General features: G+C 37.5%; 1 protein-coding gene across 5 annotated transcripts in view; it reads right to left on the reverse strand.

Moving 5' to 3' along the window:
- Positions 1-2,611: 2,611 nt before the first annotated feature.
- The window catches only part of N4BP2 (NEDD4 binding protein 2), an 81,147-nt gene continuing 60,005 nt past the window's right edge, over positions 2,612-23,753 (reverse strand). For 4 of the 5 annotated variants that reach the window (XM_066278935.1, XM_066278932.1, XM_066278934.1 and 1 more), the window contains 5 exons: positions 22,967-23,105; positions 15,711-15,899; positions 14,270-14,438; positions 5,666-5,789; positions 2,612-4,299 (listed from right to left, as the gene is read on the reverse strand). In XM_066278935.1, the coding sequence (XP_066135032.1) occupies positions 4,254-4,299; positions 5,666-5,789; positions 14,270-14,438; positions 15,711-15,899; positions 22,967-23,105 (667 nt within the window). In that variant the 3' untranslated portion in view covers positions 2,612-4,253. The remainder of the gene's footprint in view (positions 4,300-5,665; positions 5,790-14,269; positions 14,439-15,710; positions 15,900-22,966; positions 23,106-23,753) is intronic. The other variant, XM_066278933.1, reaches the window with a different exon arrangement.

The following is a 23,753-nucleotide window of genomic DNA, read 5'->3' on the forward strand; positions in this document are numbered from 1 at the left end:
AAAGAGGACCCAAATAAATAAAGTTAGAAATGAGAGAGGTGGCACAGTGGATAGAGCGTCAGCCTGGGATGCTGTTGCAGCTAATTATGACCATGTGACTAATACATAAGATGTATTAGTGTCCTATGGCAGCTTCAAAAATCTTCTATAAAAGATAGCAGATAGCGGGCACTTGCTCATTGCTCCCATCTTCTTTGTCCTTCCCCCAACAGAATGTAGATGTGTGATGGCTGGAGCTCTAGCCAACCCCCAGGTTTAGAAAACTGAGGGCCATATGAGTATGGCACAGTGGTGAGCTAAAAAGATCTGTAAAAGAGCACACTCATCAGTCCTAGCCTTTATACCTCTGGAATTTTATATTAAAGAGCAAAATAATTTAAACTAGAATAAAAATTGTGGTACAAAAATGAAATTGTGCCCTGGCCGGTTGGCTCAGCGGTAGAGCGTCGGCCTGGCGTGCGGGACCCGGGTTTGATTCCTGGCCAGGGCACATAGGAGAAGCGCCCATTTGCTTCTCCAACCCCCCTCTCCTTCCTCTCTGTCTCTCTCTTCCCCTCCTGCAGCCAAGGCTCCACTGGAGCAAAGATGGCCCGGGTGCTGGGGATGGCTCCTTGGCCTCTGCCCCAGGCGCTAGAGTGGCCCTGGTCGCGGCAGAGCGACGCCCTGGAGGGGCAGAGCATCGCCCCCTGGTGGGCAGAGCTTCGCCCCTGGTGGGCATGCCGGGTGGATCCCAGTGGGGCGCATGCGGGAGTCTGTCTGACTGTCTCTCCCCGTTTCCAGCTTCAGAAAAATACAAAAAAAAAAAAAAATTTGTTATAAGACTTTTCCCTTGAGATTACAAAAGTATAGACAAAATTCTTTTTAAATATTTACTTACTTTTTTTGAGGGGGTAGAGGTGGAGAAGAGGCAGGGGGAGAGAGAGAGATGGGAACATCGAGCCGCTCCTGTGTATGCCCTGACCGGGGAGTCTAAAACCAGCAACCTCCGCACTCCGGGTCAGTGATCCAACCAACTGAGCCATCTGGCCAGGGCTTTAAATATTTAAACCACTAACCCTACCACGTCAAATAAAAGATTTCCTCAACTGGATTGTGGCTTAAGTATTTTATTAAATTAAGTATGCGATTTACAAATGGTTTCATATGAAATTTTTAAAGCAAAGTTATAAAACATTTTCAATAAAAAAGTAGAGTTAACAGCAAAATTACATTTTCCTTATAGTACACATAAAAACATTTCGTTTCTGATATACTGTCTGAAAATTTTATATATTCTCCAACTGATAGCTGCAATGTTGTACTTTAATGAGAAGGCTCACGGTTAATTCAGTCATTTGTTAACAGGTTCATCATTTGGAACATAAAAAACAACTGCTCAACTTGACAGAAAATAATAAAATTTTTCATCACATAATATGAACTTCTAAAAGGCTCTTCAGGATGTAGATATATTTTAGCCTTGTTTCTCTATTAAATTCTCTAAAGAGACATTAAGTAATACTGTAAACTTGAATTACATTTTAAAAATAAGCACCATTGACAAACATTCTACATAAACTTTACTTTTTTTGGCCACACAAACATTTAAATTTGTTTCTTTAACATGTAAATAAAAATAAACAATATTTAACCACTACACAGAAAAATTATGAAACTTCACCTCATTGCACAATGGAAAAGTACTTGGGGGAAAAAACCAGCAAACATTTTTGTATAATGTTTTTGACACAATTTTATACATTGTGTCATTTCTTAAATTGAGCAGTTAAGACATTGTCAAAGCAATTTCCTGAGTTTCAAACTTTCCAATTTCCAGCTCAGACCAATCTTACTATTATTATACATGCCCTTTTTCTAAGCATACAAAACACTTGAATTAAAAAAAAATTAAAAAAAAATAAAAAAATTGGAAACAATCCAAAAGAATTTAGCTTTTCTTCTCAAAATGTGTTATAATACACAAGACATTTTAAAATATAAATCAGGATTTCCACTATATAATATGTCCTATATTTAAAGGTCTTAGAATTGTAAACAATATGGATACACTATTAAATTGAAAAAAATCTGTTTGAAAATAATATAGAAATATATGAACAACTAATAAATATAAGACCACACACTTCCATTTCTCAGGCTCAAGTAAGGAAATGGATGGATTTAAAATACTGTTAATGGTGTCCTCAGTCCACATGCCCCCTGTGGTTTCCACATTAGTTCTCTTAACCCCACCCACCCAGATACTGGAAAGAGACTACTGAAAGATACAATTGTTACTAAAACCTTCCAAACTACAGAAGTGTTGCACTTTTAAAATATTAATGCTTCTGTAAAGAGCCATTCTAATGAATCATGTACTAGCACAAATAAACCAATACATAAAAACTTTTAAAATCCCCATACTATCTTTACTTTTGACACATAAGATTTAGAAATGGGCAAAGTGAAAAATACGATAATGTGCCTATGTATTTATGAATGATGACTGGAGAAATGCCCTACATTTACCAAAATAAAGCATAAAATTAAAAGTTTATATAATATAAAACATAGCTTCTTTCATTTGGTTTCTGTCACAAAATACCTCATCTCTTCTTTTTGACTCCTCCCACATTAACCATAATTATAATATTGAAATAAGTCTAGCGGAAGTGCTCAAAAGCCATTTCTAAAGTGGGTGAGGAAATATGAAAACACAGACGATGACTATGCAGCTGCACGTTCACGTAACTCTGTTTTAGTATTTACAGTCACATTTCTTACATGGCATTACTTTATACACAAAAATATTTTATATTAACTAACAATTGTTAAGTATTATAAGTTGTTGAAAGAAAATTGTTTTATTTTTAACATATACAACTCTTCTAGACACTGCAAAAAATTTATGCTAATGTGTTGGCATTTTTTCTCTTTTTAACAAATTATTACAAACAGAGTATAAATAATACTGCAATCCCAGTCACTAACCATTTCTAAATAATAAACATTTTTATTTTTGTGGAAATAAATTCAACGATACAGCTTTTTTAAAAGCATGCTTTCACGATATATAAAAATGTGTTTTTGAGTTTTATTTTCATTAAAATGTCTGTTATTTCAGGAAATCATTCTGTAATTCAGGATTCTTTCAGTAACAGGTTCAATCCTGTAACTCCTGATCCAAATGATTTTTTAAGCTTATCAAAAGGCAACACAATTGTTTGTTAAAATTATATATGTATAATTTATGGAGAAAAGTAACCTCCATATCCAAAGTCAAATTTACTTAACCATTGTCTCATACTGGAAAATTATACTTGTGTAAAGAAAATTTCAATTGACACAGTATCAGGACTTTTTAGGTGACCAAGAAACAGAAGTCAATAAAGGTTCTCATTCAGAAAGTTGGCTCTTTTTAAAAATAAAGAAACTTTTAATTTGTAAGGATTCTTTTTATATCAAAAATGTTTTCTCTATTTGTTTTAAGTTATAGAATTTTTACCTTACTGGAGTTTAGCAATTACATGCCTCAGCACTATCTTAAATACCACTTACACAGACAGTTCTAGAAGCAGTTCTATAAGATGGCAACATTTGGTAGATAATAATCATTTTCCTTCTTTGAAAACTTTTCTGCCTATGGAAGATATAAAACTGCAATATCCTCCTAGAAAATGCACACACAAAAAGAAGAGAATAAAAGGTTAAGAGATGAAGATCACATACAAATACAAAGCAGAAAAAAGCACAGACAGCCATTTTCCTTCCTACAGGATTGGGCAAAATAAAATGGTAATTTTCTGCACTCAATTTTGAAATAAAAAAGCATTCAAGTGTTTTGTTAGCGCTCCTTTCTTTCATTACTACGACTGCTTTTTTAATGCCAGCCTTTGAAAGGCATGAACCAGGGCTCAAAGCACTTTAAATACCTCTCATCGATACCATTCGACTTCACTAAATGTCGAACAACGTATAATAGAAAGATATTTTCTCTTTCAGAAAGAACTTGAGCACTTTCAAACTTTAAAACTGGACCTGATAATTTTCCCACACATTTTGTCATCAATAAAGATTATCTTTAATAATTTTGACAACATATTTGGCATTTGATTTAATAAAAAATTAAACTTGAATTAAAAAAACATTTTTGTTTTATAACTGGACATTAATTCTAATAAAACAAATGTTGACAATAAAATTGACTATATTACTGCAGATAAAACTAATTTTAACCTACAAACCTTCATACTTCTAAGTCAAGGATGTTTATTTTACTTGAGCATGACTTTCAAGCACCCTGGTTTTATTTCAGAGAACCTGTAGAAATGAGAGAAGAGTCCTTTTAAAGATAAAAAAAATTGTAACTGGTTAAGAAATTTATCTCATAATCAATTCCAAATGCCTATGCTAAATATACTTACTATCAAAGTATTCCACACTATTAAGTCAATATCCAGGACAAAAAGCTATGCTATGTTCCTTTTCATCTATTGTCAAAAAAAAAAAAAAAATGCAATCCTATAGCTGGGGCTTATTCCTAACTTAATGGTTATTACAATTTAAAATTTATTAGAACTCTCAGGACTGAATTTGACCTTCATGAAGAAGAGCAGGCAGTTTCAAGGATAAGATGTCCATATTACATTATTTTTACGTATTATGGTGAATTCCAAGAAGAAATCTCTAATATAATAGGTAAGTCTGATTCATCAGGCCATGAAATAGTGAAATGGTTTCAACTCCCTCAGTGTGAGATTTTTAAAAATAGTCTCTAAAATAGATCATTAATCCCACATGATAATGTTCTGGTAATAATTTACTTTTCTAAAAGTAACTGAAATGTCACCTGTTTTCATACTCACAATTAAAATACCATTTTCTATAAATGCAGCCAAACAACATTTTATTACATGACAGAAATAAAATATGCTACAGTAACTGAAAGTAGCAGTAGAGGGAGAAGGGTACTTAATGATATACATACTCAGGGAATCTACCCACCAACAGATCTTTATTCTTGGACTTTTCTTGTTGTTTTGTTATTAAATAATAATCATTAATGACATTTAACTTGTGAAGATGAATATATTCACAGTGACCACAGTGTTTCTGCTACAGTTTAAACACATCCATATTATAACCATATTTCAGCAGAAGCTACCAATTCCTTCTAAAATCCAGATATATATTTCCTTTTAAAGCAGCGGTTCTCAACCTGTGGGTCGCGACCCCGGCGGGGGTCGAACGACCAAAACATAGGGGTCGCCTAAAGCCATCGGAAAATACATATTTAGGTGACCCCTGTGTTTTGGTCGTTCGATCTCCGCCGGGGTCGCAACCCACAGGTTGAGAACCGCTGTTTTAAAGGAATAAACAGCAACCTTAAACTGTGATATGTATAATCTACACTTTCTTTTAGATTTTAAGTTTATGATAGAAATAGTTTTGTCAGATGATTACTTCAACAACAAACACATTTTTTCCTTCATTTCTGTTTTATTGGACATAATAAATCCAGCAGGGAATCATAATTTAAGTATGACTTTGTAGCTAAAGGCTAAAATCAGACAGTTAAATTTAGTTAACTACTTAACAAACAGTTTTGAGCACACCCTTGGTGTTTATTATCTATATATGGTCAATTGCCATTATCAGTAACAGAAAAACAGAAATCCATCCTCACCTGAAGCTATGGCTTGTGAGGTATTTAATGACAGCTGGTTTGATGCGAGCTACTCCTCCCTGGCTGTGGTTTCCTCTCCCTGTGATCACAGAGAGATAGGGCTTGCCACCATTCTGCTTATATTCTGTTACAACAGGAATTGGAACAGTTAAAATTTATTTAAATTATATTCTCAATAGAAAACAAATCTGAACTACTCAAAACATATATGAAAATAATTTTCACATGGACTTATAGATTTATTGTTACTTTTTAAAGCCCCCAAACTGAGATTTTTAAATGTATGTTTCATGTATACTGTTGTTTTTTTGTTTTGTTTTTTGAGAGAGAGAGGGGACAAACAGAGACAGACAGGAAGGGAGACAGATGAGAAGCATCAACTCATAATTGTGGCACCTTAATTGTTCATTGATTGTTTTCTCATATGTACCTTGACTGGAAGGCTCCAGCTGAGTCAGTGACCCCTTGCTCAAGCCAGCGACCTTGGGCTCAAGCCAGCAACCTTAGGCTCAAGCCAGTTATCTTGGGGATTTGAACCTGAGTCTTCAGTGTCCCAGGCTGATGATTTATCCATTGCACCACCGCCTTCTCAGGCTTATCTATACTATGTAAATATGGAATACACACAGCAATTCACATGCCTAAAGATTTAAGTAGAACTTCCCCTGTGGGGAAGGAGGTTTCCTTGTGCTACCAGAAGTTCTCTCTGAAATAATGATAATTACAATAACACTGATACATAGAATCAGGCATTGCTTTAAGTGACTTATATTTATTATTAAGAATCTTTACAACAACCCTATTAAATACTCTGAAGCCAGCAGCTTTGGTCTAATTAGCAGAGCTGCCACTAAATGACTGTGTTCTGATCATAGACTAGTTACTTAGCCTATCTGTGATTGTTTTCTAATCAGTAAAATGCAATATAAAACAACTACTTTATAGAATAATACCCTCAGGAACGGCTACAGCAGACCTACTTGTTATAGCAAAGACTGCAGTTTTATTGTTAAAGATAATCAAATATTGCCTGACCAGGCAGTGCAGCAGTGGATAGAGCATCAGACTGGGATGTAGAGGACCCAGGTTTGGAACCCCGAGGTCGCCAGTTTGAGCACAGGCTTACCAGCTTGAACGCGAGTTCACTTGCTTGAGCATGGGAACATAGACATGACCCTATGGTCGCTGGCTTGAGCCCAAGGTCGCTGGCTTGAGCAAGGAGTCACTTGGTCTGCTGTAGCCCCCTGGTCAAGGCACATATGAGAAAGCAGTCAGTGAACAACTAAGGTGCCCCAACAAAGAACTGATGCTTCTCATCTCTCTCCCTTCCTATCTGTCCCTATCTGACCATCTCTCTCTCTTCTCTCTCTGTCACCAAATACTACATAAATACGGAAAGTCAATAACAGCTGCAATAAAATTTAATGAATTAAATAAATACTTGCTCCTCAGTTATAAACAGCCCAAGTTCGGACCTTGAGCATAACATATATCTACATATAATAAGACCATTCCATATTCTGCTAAGTTGCCCTAAGACTCCAACAGAACCCAAACAGATGGTTTTTCAAGTTTCATATCTCCGGGGCAATATTTATCCTGCATTTTAAAGATGATATGTTGCTCTTGCATTTTTAATTTCTTCTTTGCTTAAGATCTCCATTTCTACTCTAAGCTAAATACTTCAAGCAATATTTTGTTCAAAATTCAACTCTGTTGGGTGCTAGCTACACAAGAATATTCAATCACTTTGTAAAAAGGTTTTACACTACACAATTATTTGTTTATTTTTATTTATCAGGTCACTCAGTCTGCTATAGTCCCCTGGTCAAGGCACATATGAGAAAGCAGTCAGTGAACTAAGGTGCCACAACAAAGAACTGATGCTTCTCATCTCTCTCCCTTCCTGTCTGTCCCTGTGATATTACAAATAAAAGTTCAGTTAAAAGCAGAAACTTAGGCCCTGGCCGGTTGGCTTAGTGGTAGAGCGTCGGCCTGGCGTGCATAAGTCCCGGGTTTGATTCCCGGCCAGGGCACACAGGAGAAGCGCCCATCTGCTTCTCCACCCCTCCCCCTCTCATTCCTCTCTGTCTCTCTCTTCCCCTCCCGCAGCGAGGCTCCATTGGAGCAAAGATGGCCCGGGCGCTGGGGATGGCTCCTTGGCCTCTGCCCCAGGCGCTAGAGTGGCTCTGGTTGCAACAGAGCGACGCCCCGGAGGGGCAGAGCATCGCCCCCTGGTGGGCAGAGCGTCGCCCCTGGTGGGCGTGCCAGGTGGATCCCGGTCGGGTGCATGCGGGAGTCTGTCTGACTGTCTCTCCCCATTTCCAGCTTCAGAAAAATACAAAAAAAAAAAAAAAAAGAAAGATAAAGAAAAACAGAAACTTAAATCTCTTTACTAACTATAACTTACTCTCATCACTCCTTCAGTACTGCTTTCTCATCAGTTAGATCAGTCATTTATACCATCTCACCTTTCAATAGGCCACTTACTGTTCTGGAAACAGTATCTAGTTGAATCATATGCCTCAAATAAAGTAGGTGTTCAAAGAATGTTTGCTGAACAAATTAATGTATATGTTTCAGTTCACAAATTTCAGGTTATTCCTGCTGTTTACCACATTTTAAAAACTAACTCATTGTTAGCAATACCCTAAATTTATCATTTCAACTGTAAATATTTTAGTATGTATTTCAAAAAGATAGGACTCTTAAAAAGAATAACCACAATGTCACCATATCCTGTGAAATTAAAAATAGTTCCTTAGCCTGACCAGGCGGTGGCGCAGTGGATACAGCGTCGGACTGGGATGCGGAAAGACCCAGGTTCGAGACCCCGAGGTCACCAGCTTGAGCGCGGGCTCATCTGGCTTGAGCAAAAAGCTCACTAGCTTGGACCCAAGGTCGCTGGCTCTAGCAAGGAGTTACTCAGGCTGCTGAGGCCCCCGGTCAAGGCACATATGAGAAAGCAATCAATGAACAACTAAGGTGTTGCAAAAAAACCTGATAATTGATGCTTCTCATCTCTCTCCATTCCTATCTGTCTATCCCTATCTATCCCTCTCTCTGACTCTCTCTCTGTCCCTGTAAAAAAAAAAAAAAAAGGTAAAAAATAGTTCCATAATATCATTTTTCTAAAAATGACTAAAAAATTCCCCAAATAGTTTCAAAAAGTGTTTTTACAGTCATTTGTTTGAATCATGGTTAAAAGAAGTCCACACATTGCATTTGGTTAATATATTTGTTAATTAAGTATTAATCTACAGATTCTCCTCCCCGTGTTTTTCTTTACAATTTGTTGAGGAAAAACTGGACTATTTATCCTAGATGTCCATGATCGGGTTTCACTGATTGTATCCCCACTGTGTCATTTAACGTGTGCCTCTGTTCCCTGTCAATCCCTAAAAAGTAGTCATGAGATTATAAAGGCTTTGTCTGTTTCTGATTTATTTTGGGGCAAAAATACTTCATAGGTGATGGTGGTGTGTATTTTAATCATAAAGCACAGAGGGTCAGATATCTTCTTTCTTTTTTTATTCATCCTCAATTTTGATAATCATCTTTTATGACAAAGCAATTCAGAGGAGAGCCACAGATTTTCCCCCGCATGTTATCTCTATTCAACAATACTGCCACCTCATGGTGACTGACAGTAACTACAGGTTACCATAAGCGGCAGCAAAATGGGCCTTGGCTTCCAGAAATGGTTTTAGATCTTGGGTCTGACCAAATATCTATCATCTTACACAAGTTATTTAACTTTTTTCTTTTTAATCACTTATTTTTCCATTATACTTGATATACAATATAATACTGGTTTCAGGTGTACAACCCTGAACTATTTATCCTAGATGTCCATGATCGGGTTTCACTGATTGTATCCCCACTGTGTCATTTAACGTGTGCCTCTGTTCCCTGTCAATCCCTAAAAAGTAGTCATGAGATTATAAAGGCTTTGTCTGTTTCTGATTTATTTTGGGGCAAAAATACTCACTCCCCAGTGATTATATATCTCACTAAGTGATCATCCTGGTAAGTCTCATACCCATCTGACACCCTACACCAGGGGTTCCCAAACTACGGCCCCACTACAGCCCCCTAAGGCCATTTATCCAGCCCCCGCCGCACTTCCGGAAGGGGCACCTCTTTCATTGGTGGTCAGTGAGAAGAGCATGGTTCCCATTAAAATACTGTCAGTTTGTTGATTCAAATTTACTTGTTCTTTATTTTAAATATTGTATTTGTTCCCGTTTTGTTTTTTTACTTTAAAATAAGATATGTGCAGTGTGCATAGGGATTTGTTCATAGTTTTTTTATAATCCAACCCTCCAACGGTCTGAGCGACAGAGAACCCCTGTGTAAAAAGTTTGGGGGCCCCTGCCCTACACAGTCATTGCAACATTACTGCCTATTTTCCCTGTGCTGTACTTTACATCCTGTGACTATTCTGTAACAACTAATCTGTACTTCTTAGTCCCTTCCCCTTTTTCACCCATCTCCCCACCCCCCTTCCATCTGGAACCGTCAAAATGTTCTCTGCATCTATGAATCTGTTTCTGTTCTGCTTGGTTCATTTTTTGTTTTTTAGATTAAACTGTTGATAAATTTGAATGTATTGCCATATTACTGTTTATATTCTTTATCTCTTTTTTCCCTTCTTTAAGAAGACCCTTTAACATTTCATGTAGTACTAGTTTGGTGGTGATGAACTCCTTTAGCTTTTCCTTGTCTGGGGCTTAAATCCTTTCTTCTTATAATTTTTGCATTGATAAAAAATTCACAATTTTAAAATGTACAATTCAGTGATTTTTTAGTATATAAGAATGTCATATAACCATCAACACTCTCTAATTCCAGAATATATTTCATCTTCTCAAAAAGAAATTCTGTGTCTGTTAGCAGTCACTCCCCATTCTCCCCTTTCCAGCCTTTTTCCTCCTTTCCAGCAATCACTAATACACTCGTACTTTCTGTTTCTGTAGACTTGCCTAGTCTGGACATTTCATATAAATGGAAATCATATAACATGTGGCCTTTTGTATCTGGCTTTTCTCACGTAGCATGTTTTCAAGGTCCAGCCATGTTGTAGTATGATCAGTACTTCATTCCTTTTTATGGCTGAATAATACTCCATTGTATGGATATACCACATTTGTTTGTCCACCCATTAGTTGATGGACATTTGGGTTTTTACTTTCTGGTTATTATGAACATCCACACAAAGTTTCTGTGTGAACAGACTGGTTTCAGTTCTCTAAGAGCAGAATTGTTGGGTCATATGGTAACTCCATGCCAACCTTTTCCATAGTGGTTGTACCATTTAACATTCCCACTAGCAATACATGAGGGTTGCAATTCTCCACATCCCTACAAACACTTATTATTTTTCATTATATTAAACTTTTAAAGTCAAGTTTCCTCATCTACAAAATGACAGAAATACCTACCCTTTATTCAGTCAGTTATTCAAAAGGTTTTTTTTTTTTATGTTGGAAAGGCTCTATATACAAATGATGATTCAATAATCATCTCTAACTCAATTCTAGCCCAGAAAAAGACATGTTAAATGTCTTAAAAGTGATAATGGTATTATGATTATGTATAAGGATAAATTTTTTCTCAAGAGATAAACATGCTGAGGTACTTAGAGATAAAGCTCCACAATGTTTAACAACTTCTTTCAAATGGTTCAGTAAAAAGCAGTTTCAGAGAGAGTAAGCAAATGTTACAACCAGTCAACCTAGGTAACGAATATGTGAGTGTTTACTGTACAATTCTTTCCATTTCTTTGCGGGTTTTTAATTTTTCTTTTTTTTTTTTTGTTTTTTTGTTGTTGTTTTTTTGTATTTTTCTGAAGCTGGAAACGGGGAGAGACAGTCCGACAGACTCCCGCACGCGCCCGACCAGGATCCACCCGGCACGCCCACCAGGGGCGACGCTCTGCCCACCAGGGGGCGATGCTCTGCCCTTCCGGGGCGTCGCTCTGCCGCGACCAGAGCCACTCTAGTGCCTGGGGCAGAGGCAAAGGAGCCATCCCCAGTGCCCGGGCCATCTTTGCTCCAATGGAGCCTCGCTGCGGGAGGGGAAGAGAGAGACAGAGAGAAAGGAGGGGGTCGGGGGTGGAGAAGCAAATGGGCGCTTCTCCTATGTGCCCTGGCCGGGAATCGAACCCGGGTCCCCCGCACGCCAGGCCGACGCTCTGCCGTTGAGCCAACTGGCCAGGGCCGGATTTTAATTTTTCAATATAAAAACCTAAGAAAAAAAAAGTGATAAAGGTGTATGTGTTGATATGCAAAATAAAGTTATATAACAACATCCAACAAAAGAGGAATAATATATACATTACAATGCATTCACAGAATATTACACAGCAATTACAAAAAAAAAACAGATCAGAAAACTGTATTGGGTACAAATAAAATAAGTGGCTTGGCTGATGATACAGTGTGACTCCTTGCATGTACATTTTTTCAAACTGACAGAAGAAATATTATAGACTGGTTATGGGACAGACATATAGTAAAGGTATTAGATGTAGATTGAACAAAAAGGTGTTGATTTCCACTAGAAAGGGAGGGAATAAAGAGAAACAAATTGGGGAGAATACAAAGGAAAAGATAAAAAAAACATGAAGCATGTAGTTATCAGTTATTACTTGGATACAAAGGTGTTTATTATATTACTTTATAACCTTTACAACATGATTCTTATGATAAATCTGAATTTTTAACCTTTTACATCAATCATATTTAATCAAGTAATTAATTACAAGTGATATGCACTGAATTGATAAACCTGTATAAAGTACAGTGTAAAGCTTTCTAAAAACTATATAAATCAATTAACCAGAACAATACAGCTATCAATGATGAGGCAGGGCTATGGAACTAGAAGCTAATAGCTGAGACATGGGACTCTATGACTCCACAATAAAAAGGAAGATAAAGAAAAATCCATGGTGATTTTTCAAAAACACTATATAACGGGACAGCAATCCCAAATGGAAGTGGGGGAGGGAGTTAGGAGAGGGGGAACAAGAGGGTGTTATGGGAGGCACATAATTGGGGTGTGAGAATGTTATACTGAGTGGAACACTTGAATCCATGTTAACACAATAAATTAAACTTAAATTTTAAAAAAATTCTTTTAAAGAAAGAAAGAAGGCTTTGATCAATGTAACCAAGGTTAACATCGCTCTGAGACTAAGAGGATAATTCTTGGCTAGTTTTCAAAGGGATAGCTACAATCCGCAGAGGGTCTTTGGGGTATATCATGTTGCTTAGTATGCATCTCAAGAGCACAGGCTAACAGTTTCATATACATAAAAATAAAGGTTTATGAAAGTAAAAAAAAAATACTATAGTAGTGATGAAAAGAGATGACACCTAGTGTTAAGAGTCTGTGGTAACTAAAACAGATTGTATTTTCTAAGAGCTACAATCTGATCACAAAAAGGAAACAAAAAACCAACAAGGTACCTTAATGTATGTGACCTACATGATATTGCAGGGAAACATGAAAAAAATCCTCACCCAAAGCCCTGGGAAGAGGCAGAGTTTAGATAAGAGGCAGGAAGTGGCCTTTCCTATTGACATGCAAGTACAAGCAGAGGGGGAAACGGGGCACCGCCATAATGCAAACACACAGAAAGTCTGCCTTTTTATGATGGTTCTGTAAAAAAGCTATCACCTTATTTACTTCTGTATTTTATTTAACAGCTAATAAATATCTATTAGCTTTAATAAATGTCTACTGAGCCTGACCAGGCAGTGGCGCAGTGGATAGAGCGTCGGACTGGAATGCGGAGGACCCAGGTTCGAAACCCCAAGTTCGCCAGCTTGAGCGCAGGTTCATCTGGTTTGAGCAAAGGTCACCAGCTTGGACCCAAGGTCGCTGGCTCGAGCAAGGGGTTACTTGGTCTGCTGAAGGCCCACGGTCAAGGCACATATGAGAAAGCAATCAATGAACAACTAAGGTGTTGCAATGAAAAACTGATGATTGATGCTTCTCATCTCTCTTCATTCCTGTCTGTCCCTATCTATCCCTCTCTGTCTCTGTAAAAAACAAAACAAAAAAAGTAGATTTCTAAAAATTAAATTAAAAAAAAAAATGTCTATTGAACAAAAGATATATTAAAAAAAAAAAAAAGATATATAATATTGTTGGAAGGACCCATTTATAAATCTCAGGATTCCCATATTACACACCTTCCTTTACAAAAACACATCAAAGGAACACAAACATAACTAAGATCAGGACATTTTTTCAAAGGGGGAGGGGAGTAAAGGACATGTATGCAGTGATGGAAACTGATTTGATTTTGGGTGATGGTTAAGTGCTATAGAGATGTTAACCTGAAACCTATGTACTCTTATTTATCCATGTCACCCCACTAAATTTAATTTTCTAAATAAAAATAAAAAACCGTTAATGGCCATGCGAATGATAATTCTTTCCCAAGGTTCTCTTGAAGAATGAGCCTAACACAAACATCTATAAATGGGGCACAGATATTCTCAGCCTGCACATTCAGACTCCCCTGAACTTGTAATTTATATCAATCATTAGACATTGTATATTAAAAATCTGTCATTTTCACAGTCCTACCTTCAGTTTTCTGCTGTAAAACTGCCATCAAATGTTCTATCGCTTCATCCACATGCAGTCCATGGAGGTCTAAAACATTCTGTGGCAGCAAGGAGGCATTGACTTTCTCAAAGATCTCCATGGCAGCAAGGTGATTCGCTTCTTTCATCTTCTGCTCATGGAGGCTGCCCTTTAATTATAAACACACCACCAGTAAACACTTGAGATATTTGCTACTTGCTATGTAGGCAATAAGGAAACAAATAGTGGCCCTAAAAAAGGCAGAACAAAAAAAGGAACTAACCTAAAAAATTTTAAATGTAATGAGTTAATATGAAAGTATGCATCAAAATTTAGGTAAATTTCAGTGGATTAATAACATAGTTCTCAAACTATTAAATCATTTTAAACATGTTTTCTGATCCAAAAATCAAAGAAAACAAATTTAAATGAACACCACCCATCTCAAGAAGGAATCCTCTGGTTTATCCTTTGATAAGCCTCAGTCTCATCCCTTTCATACCTTAGTTACCCCTGAAGCCAAACCTCGTGGTTTGTTATTAGGTAGGGCTCAGAGTTATACCAGCTTGATACCTTTCTCTGCTCAATGACAAAAAAAGAAAGCCATAATGACCCAAAAAATAAAAAATCAGGCAGGTTTCTTGTAATACTATTCCAAATGAGCTCCAGTAGAAATTTTACTTCCCTAAAAAAGATTAATGTAACTATCTTTTTCTGACTATAAAAGTGATACATTACTAAAAACTCAAACATGATACCACAAGGCCCCGATAATCCCACCCAGAGATGGCCAATATTAACATTCTGCCGTCTTTCCTCCAGAAGCCTTATATCGGTTTTAGAAGTGGTACTTAATGAGAGCCCAACCTAAAAGAATTAAACAGCTGTCAGAATGATATAATTCATCATCTGTAAGCTGTAAATGCAAAAGCAACCACAGAAACTGAGCAGTTCATTTCCAAGGAGATAAAACTCTCAGAACCATACATTTCTTACATACAAGATACCTTAGGCCCTGGCCAGTTTGCTCAATGGATAGTGCCTTGGCCCAGTGGGTGGATGTCCTGGGTTTGATGCCCAGTCAGGGCACACATGAGAAGTGACCATCTGCTTCTCTTCGCCTCCCTCTCCCCCTTCTGCAGCCAGTGGCTCGACTGGTTCAAGCGTCAGTCGTGTGCACTAAGGATAGCTTGGTTGATTTGAGCATCGGCCCCAGATGGGGGTTGCCGGGTGGATCCCAGTTCGGACACATACAGGAGTCTGTTTCTCTGTCTCTCCTCCTCTCACTTAAAAATAATTTTTTTAAAAAGATACCTATGTCATTTATATAATCTACATTCTGAAGAATAACTTAATCGGGTCACATTACAAGAACTATCTGCATCAAGATTATTCAGACATAAGTGACAAAGAAAAAACAATGATCAGCTTTCCTCTTTACCTGCTGGGCATAAAATGTGGCAACATTTTTCTTCCCCATTCGGTAAGCTTCTTTTGCCTTGCTGTAGCATTCCATCCTCTTCTGCTGGTGCAGGAAAGCCTCTGCCCTGTAGTCATCGTACTCGGGGTACTCAAAGTCCTGGAAGGATGACTCGCCTGGGGGATCTTCAGTCTCTTTGGATTTCTTTGCCTAAAAAATGTTACCCAGTAAGTATAATACAAAGGAAATAGAAAATATAGGCTTTACCTTCAGAAAAATATATACAAAAACTAGGCTCTACTGCTTTTTATTTTTCTTCTCAGAAAAAAGAATGTCCCCAGTGTTTATCCAATAAGTCATGTACTCGGATACTAATGCAAATTTTTCAAATTTTAGTTTGTAAACCCATTCAAAGGTTCAGTAACTGAAAGTAATAATGGCATATTTTTTCTTCCTTTTTTTTTTCTTTTTTTAGTGACAGCATATTTCAATTTCTACAACTCAACAACAAGGACAAAATAACCCACTTTAAAAATGGGTAGAGGGCCCTGGGTGGGTTACTCAGTGAAGAAAGCATTTACCCAGTGCGCCAGAGGTCACAGACTCAACCCCTGGTAGGACACTTACAAGAAGCAAGCAATGAGTACACAACTAAATGGAACAACTAAGTGAAACAACAAGTTAATGCTTCTGTTTTTCTCTCTCCCTTCCCCATTCCCTCTCTTTCTCTGTCTTCTTCCACCCCCCTCAAATCAATGGAAATAAAGTTTTTTAAAAAGGACAGAGGACCTAAAATGAACATACAAATGGCCAACAGATATATGAAAAGATGCTCAATGTTACTAGCTATTAGGGAAATGCAAATCAAAACCAAAATGAGGCATCATCTCATACCTATTAGAATGGCTTTTATCAACAAGACAAGTAGTAACAAATGCTGGAGGTTGTGGGGAAAAAGGAACCCTCATTCACTGCTGGTGGAAATATAAGTTGGTACAGCCACTATGGAATAGTATTCAGGCATCTCAAAAAATTAAGTAAACAGTTACCATATGATCCAGCAGCCCCTCTTTTGGGTATCTACCTGAAATTGAAAACATCTATTTGTAAAGCTATATGTACCCCTATATTCACTGCATTATTCATGGTGCCTAAGACATGGAAACAACCAAAGTGCCCTTTGCTTGATGACTGGATAGAGATGCTGCACATATATACAATGGAACACTACTCAGCCATAAGAAAGATGAAATACTGCCATTTGCAACAACACAGATGGAAATATCTTGCTAAGTGAAATAAGTCAGTCAGAAAAAGTTAAGAACCATATGATTTCACTCATGTGGCAAATGAACAAACAGGAACTCCTACACATAGACAACAGCATGGTGGCTGTCAGAGGGGAAAGGAGATGGGGTAGGTAGTAAAGGGTAAAGGGGTCAAATACAGTATATGGTGACAGAAGGAGATTTGACTTTGGGTGGTAACACAAATACATATGATATATTATAGAACTGTAACTTGAAACCTAGAAAATTTTAGTAGCTAATGTCACTCAATAAATTTAAAAATAATTGATATAGTAATTGGATAATAATCTTTTTAAAACAGAAGGGCATGTGGGGTAATGACCATGCCTGGTAGGCAGTAAAAATCATAAGTGGGTTTACAGGATCAATTTTCAAACAGCTGACCACCAAGTAGCTATTATAGTAGTCTTGACTTTCTGAGCTTTTAGAAAGTATCCCTCAAGTAACTGTTATCCAGAATAGACACTTATATTAAAGAAGCAAAAGTAAGTCTAAAACACAAGGTAATGGAAATAACAATTATGCAAATCTGCCTCAATACTCTCCACCAAATGGAAAATTCCATTTTTCTGAAAATTCTTATATAGTACACCCAGATGCCTTTGAAATATCAAGTCAGTATTAAAAAAACATCAAAATATAGTGACTTCTATATCCAATTTGGCTTTTATACCCCACTCTCCAAAATGTAATTTGCAAGCAGCAATCTGATATTTCCTAGCATGTCATTTGTGGTGGTGGTGAACAGAGGTTAATTAATCACTATGATTTGAGTTTATTTTCTTAAAAGCTTAAAAGAATTTCAAGTATCAAGTACCATACCATGTAATTTAATGTACATTTTTAATGAACATTCAAACTCAAAATCCCCCCCAAAATATAATTTTCAATTTCTTAAACAAATCATGCTTTTATGATATAATTAACTGGAAAAAAATTAAATAGTGTATGCTACTTGCTAAATTTCTAAAAGCTGGAAATTGTCATTAAATTAGAAATATTACCAGGGATTATAATTATAATGAACCCTATTATACAACCTTTAATAAAATGCCCATTTAAACTTTTTGTAATATAACTTAGTATGTATTAAATATTATAAAACATTATATATATTAGACATTGATAAAAAAAATTTTTTTTCAAATTTCCTGCACTTGTGATGGAGTTCAGAAGCCAAGAAAACTTGAGAAAAAGCATATTTAATATATAACAGTAGCTAGTTGCATAAATTTTCACTCATTACAGTTTCCTTATTTGGCCCCTAGAATTCTAGAGGCTTACCAGAGGTACAGAAAATTTAAAAAGAGAGAGAAGAATAAAATAAAGACATCACCATACAACTAACTCAGTGCCAGAGTCAAAATCTATACATAGTCAATTTATTTTTGTAACAACTATCCAGCTTATTTTATGAAAGAACACAAGGCTCTCTCTGACATAGAAATTTTTTTTTGAAAGAAAGAAGGGAAAGAGAGGATGAGAAGCAGCAACTAGAACTGCCTTCACTTTACTTGTGCACTGACTGCTTCTCATACACACCTTGACCAGGGTGAGCCAGGGTTCCCTTGCTCAAGCCAGCAACATTGGGCTTTTCATGCCAGCAATTTTGGGGCTCAAGGCGGCAAGCTTTGGGATCGTGTAGACAATTCCCCCACTCAAGCCAGCGACCCCATGATGACAAGCCTGCGCTCAGAGCCAGCGACTTCAGTGTTCTGGGCTGACACTTTATCCACTGTGTCACCCCTGGTCAGGCTGGCATAGAATATTCATAAAATCTACATCCTTAATGTCACTCTCGCCAATACTTAATTACAAGCCTGTTTCATATTAATGTTTAATATTTTATAAGTGTATGGCTTGGATCCCTGATAAAATCAAAGATTTTGCAGGGAAGGGATAATAAAAACGCTTTCTATGACTTCTAAAAAATCCAGTGACTAACAATATCAACATAAATATTTCATAGCATTAGTCTCTATTGGTGCTCATATTAAAAATATACAAATCACATTTCTTTCTCTGGGAAGAGATGCTTCATTTATTTTTAAAAAGAGAAAAAACAATATATAATGAGAGATGCTTTCTCAAATAGCTACTCCCTTTTAAAATAAAACTAAGATTTATTTTTATATCCATTTCATAGTGATGTGGTCTACTATAACTTCGTTAACAAGGGCCAAGTAAAATTCAGTATATGCTTCCTAAGTATTCACCTAATTAGTGCTACTTATCCTGTTGAAAGCATGACGTACTATAATACCAAAAACAGTTCCTATGGTAACAAACTCTTAAATTTTACTAAAGTCTGAAGGAAAAAAGCAGTACTATTAATAAAACATAGCTTTAAATGTTAATTTCTTGAAAACAGATAAGCCAAAACATTACTGATACCATGATATTCCCCTTTCGTATCTGTAGTCCCTTAGGGTCCTGCGGTATCAAAGACAAGACTATTCTGCTCACAAATCCTAAACGATTTTCATCAGTGTTGTGACACCTGCCTACATTTTGTGAGAAAGGCTAAAAATAATCTTCAGAATAACTTAGTTTATATTTTGGCCAATACGTATTTGATCTAACTCACAAAGCATCCTTTACTGATTTTAGTATTTTCAACCATCTTCAAATTTGATTAAGCAAGTACACCTTCTCTACATCACCTCCTCTATCACCATAATGAACCACAGTGCCATGCTCAGGACAGAAAAGAAGTAATTTCCGTTCCCAGTTTGGCCTTGAAGGCCTCTTCATCATCATGTACACTCTGTGTCTTATAATATACTGCAACTATCTAGCCATGATGAACACAGACATCAATGGTATCACTTGGCTCATGTCTCACATACAGCACTAACAGGTCACATGCATATCAAAATGATCTACGCCCTATATATATCAACTAAGTGAAGGTAAAATATTTAAAGAAAATATGGAGCACGCAAGTTATCCCTGAGTGGTCTTATAATAATAATTAGAAATAGAATAATAAAGATGTTTTATTTTTAAAAACTGAAGCTAATACAAGATAAATATATAAAATTAATTATATTTCTATGCACTTAACCCAAAAATAAAGAAAACAATTCCATATATAATAGCATCAAATAAATTTAACAAAAGGCATGCAAAACTTAATACTCAAACCTACAATACCCTGTTGAATGAAATTTTAAAAAACTAAAAAAATTGAGCCCTGGCCGGTTGGCTTAGCGGTAGAGCGTCGGCCTAGCGTGCGGAGGACCCGGGTTCGATTCCGGCCAGGGCACACAGGAGAAGCGCCCATTTGCTTCTCCACCCCTCCGCAGCGCTTTCCTCTCTGTCTCTCTCCTCCCCTCCCGCAGCCGAGGCTCCATTGGAGCAAAGATGGCCCGGGCGCTGGGGATGGCTCTGTGGCCTCTGCCCCAGGCGCTAGAGTGGCTCTGGCCACAACATGGCGACGCCCAGGAGGGTCGCAACATGGCGACGCCCAGGATGGGCAGAGCATCGCCCCCTGGTGGGCGTGCCAGGTGGATCCCGGTCGGGCGCATGCGGGAGTCTGTCTGACTGTCTCTCCCTGTTTCCAGCTTCAGAAAAATGAAAAAAATAAAATAAAATAAAAATAAATAAAAACTAAAAAAATTGAAAGATACTCCACGTTCACAGACTGGAAGACAATATTGCTAGGATGGCAATATACTTCAACTGATCTGTACACTTATCACAATCCCCATGAAAATTCCAGCTGGCTTCTTTGCAGAAATTGACAAACCAATCTTAAAATTCACATGGAAATACAAGTGGATCAGAACAGCTAAACAAAACTTGAAAAAGAAGAAGAGAGTCGGAAACTTATCCTTCCCAATTTCAGAACTTACTACAACGCTACAGTAATCAAGACAGTGTGGTATGGGCATAATGAAGACATACAGATCAATGGAATAAAACTGAGAGTCTAGCAATAAACCTGGCCAAATTCATTTTCAACAAAGGTAGCAAGAAAATTCATTGGGAAAAGAGTGGTCTTTGCAATTCACTGGGAAAAGAATAGTCTTTGCAACAAATGGTGCTATGACAACTAGACAGACACATACAAAAGAAAGAATTTGGACCACTATCTCACACCATATACAAAATTTAACTCAAAATAGATTAAAAATCTAAATGTAAGCACTAAAATTATAAAACTCTTTAAAAAAATAAGTATAAATTTTCATATGACCTTGGATTGGGCAATAGTTTCTTAAATATAACACCAAAAGTACAAGCAACAAAAAAAGAGAGCTGCACATCATTAAAATTTAAAACTTTTGTGCTTCCAAGGACAACATCAAAAAAGTGGGGAAAAAAACCCTGAAAATGAGAGAAGTTTTGCAAATTACATGTCTGATAAAGAACTTGAATCTAGTATAAAGAACTCAAAATTTTTTTTTAGTGGACAAAGGCTACAAATAGACTTTTCTTCAAAGAAGATACACAAATGGCCAGTAAGCACATGAAAAGATATTTGCCATCACCAGTTACCAGGGAAATCAAAAGCACAAGTTATCACTTCTGTATTAACCGTACCTTTTACTTCCTGAATTCTGAATCTTTGACATCTGGGGCCTTGCTAAACCCTGGAGAAACAGCCCCCCACCCCCATCCTGAGGTTAATGAATTCCTAGAGATAACAAACAACTCACCCCCTAGTACATCTTACATGTGCCAAAAAATTTGGAGCCCAGCCTGACCAGGTGGTGGCACAGTGGATAGAGCGTCAGACTGGGATGCGGAAGGACCCAGGTTCGAGACCCCGAGGTCGCCAGCTTGAGCGCGGGCTCATCTGGCTTGAGCAAAGAGCTCACCAGCTTAGACCCAAGGTCGCTGGCTCCAGCAGGGGGTTACTCGGAAGGCCCGTGGTCAAGGTACATGTGAGAAAGCAATCAATGAACAACTAAGAAGTCGCAACGCGCAACGAGAAACTGATGATTGATGCTTCTCATCTCTCTCCGTTCCTGTCTGTCTGTCCCTGTCTATCTCTGCCTCTGTAAAAAAAAAAAAAAAAAATCTGGAGCCCATACCCCAACCACCTCCTTTTGGGGTTCTCAACCTCTGGGCCACCATCAACATACCCTAGTCACCCAGGCTAAGTACCAGAAAACTAGGGACGGTTCCTATAACCCAAGGCTACTGAAATTATTCAAACTAGCTGATCCTAGGTTTGCTTATCCTGCCTCGCCCATTCCTTCCCACAGAAACCACAGAAAAGTCTCTTGCCCACATTTCTCTACTCCTCTCTCTGGCACCTAACCAACTCTTGATTCTTCCCTATATGGCCCTGGGTGGCAGGCCATCCCTCCAGTTACTAGGGATCTGTGCGTATAATAAACTTCTTCGTGGCATCTCCATGTCTTAGTGTCTTACTATATATACCTAATTAAAACAAATCCCAAGTGCCCTTAAAACAACCTCACACCCTCTAGGATGCCTATAATAAAAAAGACTGATAATCACAAGTGTCAGAGAGGATGCAGAAAAAGTGTAACCCTTAGACACTGCTGGTAGGAATGCAAAATAGTGCAGCCACTTTGGAGAAAAGCGTAGCAGTTCCCCAAATGATTAAATACTTCTGCCAAAGACCCATCATATTATGACCCCACTGCTATTCAATTAAGCCTCAGACTCTACTGCGTATAGAATCTACGTAGAAAAAGTTACAGAAATTAAAGTGCTTGTGGTACACAATTACAATGACATTGAAGGAAAAACATAATGAGCTACTCATTATTTTGAGTAAGCAGACATTCTAAAAAAGGCGAAAGATTTTTGCGATCTGAAGAGAAACTGGATTATTAAGCAGACATTCTAAACCAAACATGCTCTTGGTGGTTAAACTTCCAATCTAGTCAGAATAGTGAGAAATAATCGTTAAAATATCTCAATAAACCAATTATATTTTCATATACAATTATTTGCCAGTACATTAAAATGTAAGTAATTCTATACCTTTTTCTCTTTAGACTTCTGTACAGTATAAGAAGTGGCATTCTCGTTTTGGTGAACAAACTCTTGCGCTACAACTGTTTTTACAGGGTCTCCTTCAAGAACACAGTTTAAAAATTGCACTGTGTGTTCCAGTGAATAGCTGTCGAGAGTTTAAGTACAAATATAATGTCAATAAATGAAAAGTTATGTGGCAACATTAACATAAGCAGTTATTCAAACATTTCAGGAGAAGATAAAAAATTGGATCTCTGCCTGACCAGGCAGTGGCACAGTAGATAGAGTATTGACGAGTATTGACCTGGGACACCAAGGACCCAGGTTCAGAACCCTGAGGTCACCAGCTTGAGCGTGGGCTTATCTGGCTTGAGCATGGTCTTACCAGTTTGAGTGCAGGGCTTAAACATGACTGGCTTGAGCATGGGATCTTAAGTATGACCCATGGTCACTGGCCTGAGCCCAAGGTCATTGGCTTGAGCAAGGAGGTCACAGGCTCAGCTGTAGCCCCGCCCCCATAATGTCACACATAAGAAAGCAATCAGTGAGCAACTGAAGTGCCACTACGAGTGTTGATGCTTCTCATCTCTCTGTTCCTGTCTCCCTCTCGCTTAAAAAAAATGGCTTCCCTTTAAGTTTTAAACACTGAAATTAAATTATTTAAACTTTCCAGGGCATAAAGAACAACAGTCTTATCAGTTATTTTATTTAGCATAATACCAAATAAAACCCTAAAACCAAAACCTCTCTCTCTCTCCCCCCCCCTCTTCCTCTCTTGCTAAAACCAATAAAA

The sequence above is a fragment of the Saccopteryx bilineata genome, chromosome 5 (genome assembly GCF_036850765.1).
Source record: "Saccopteryx bilineata isolate mSacBil1 chromosome 5, mSacBil1_pri_phased_curated, whole genome shotgun sequence".
NCBI lineage: Eukaryota > Metazoa > Chordata > Mammalia > Chiroptera > Emballonuridae > Saccopteryx > Saccopteryx bilineata.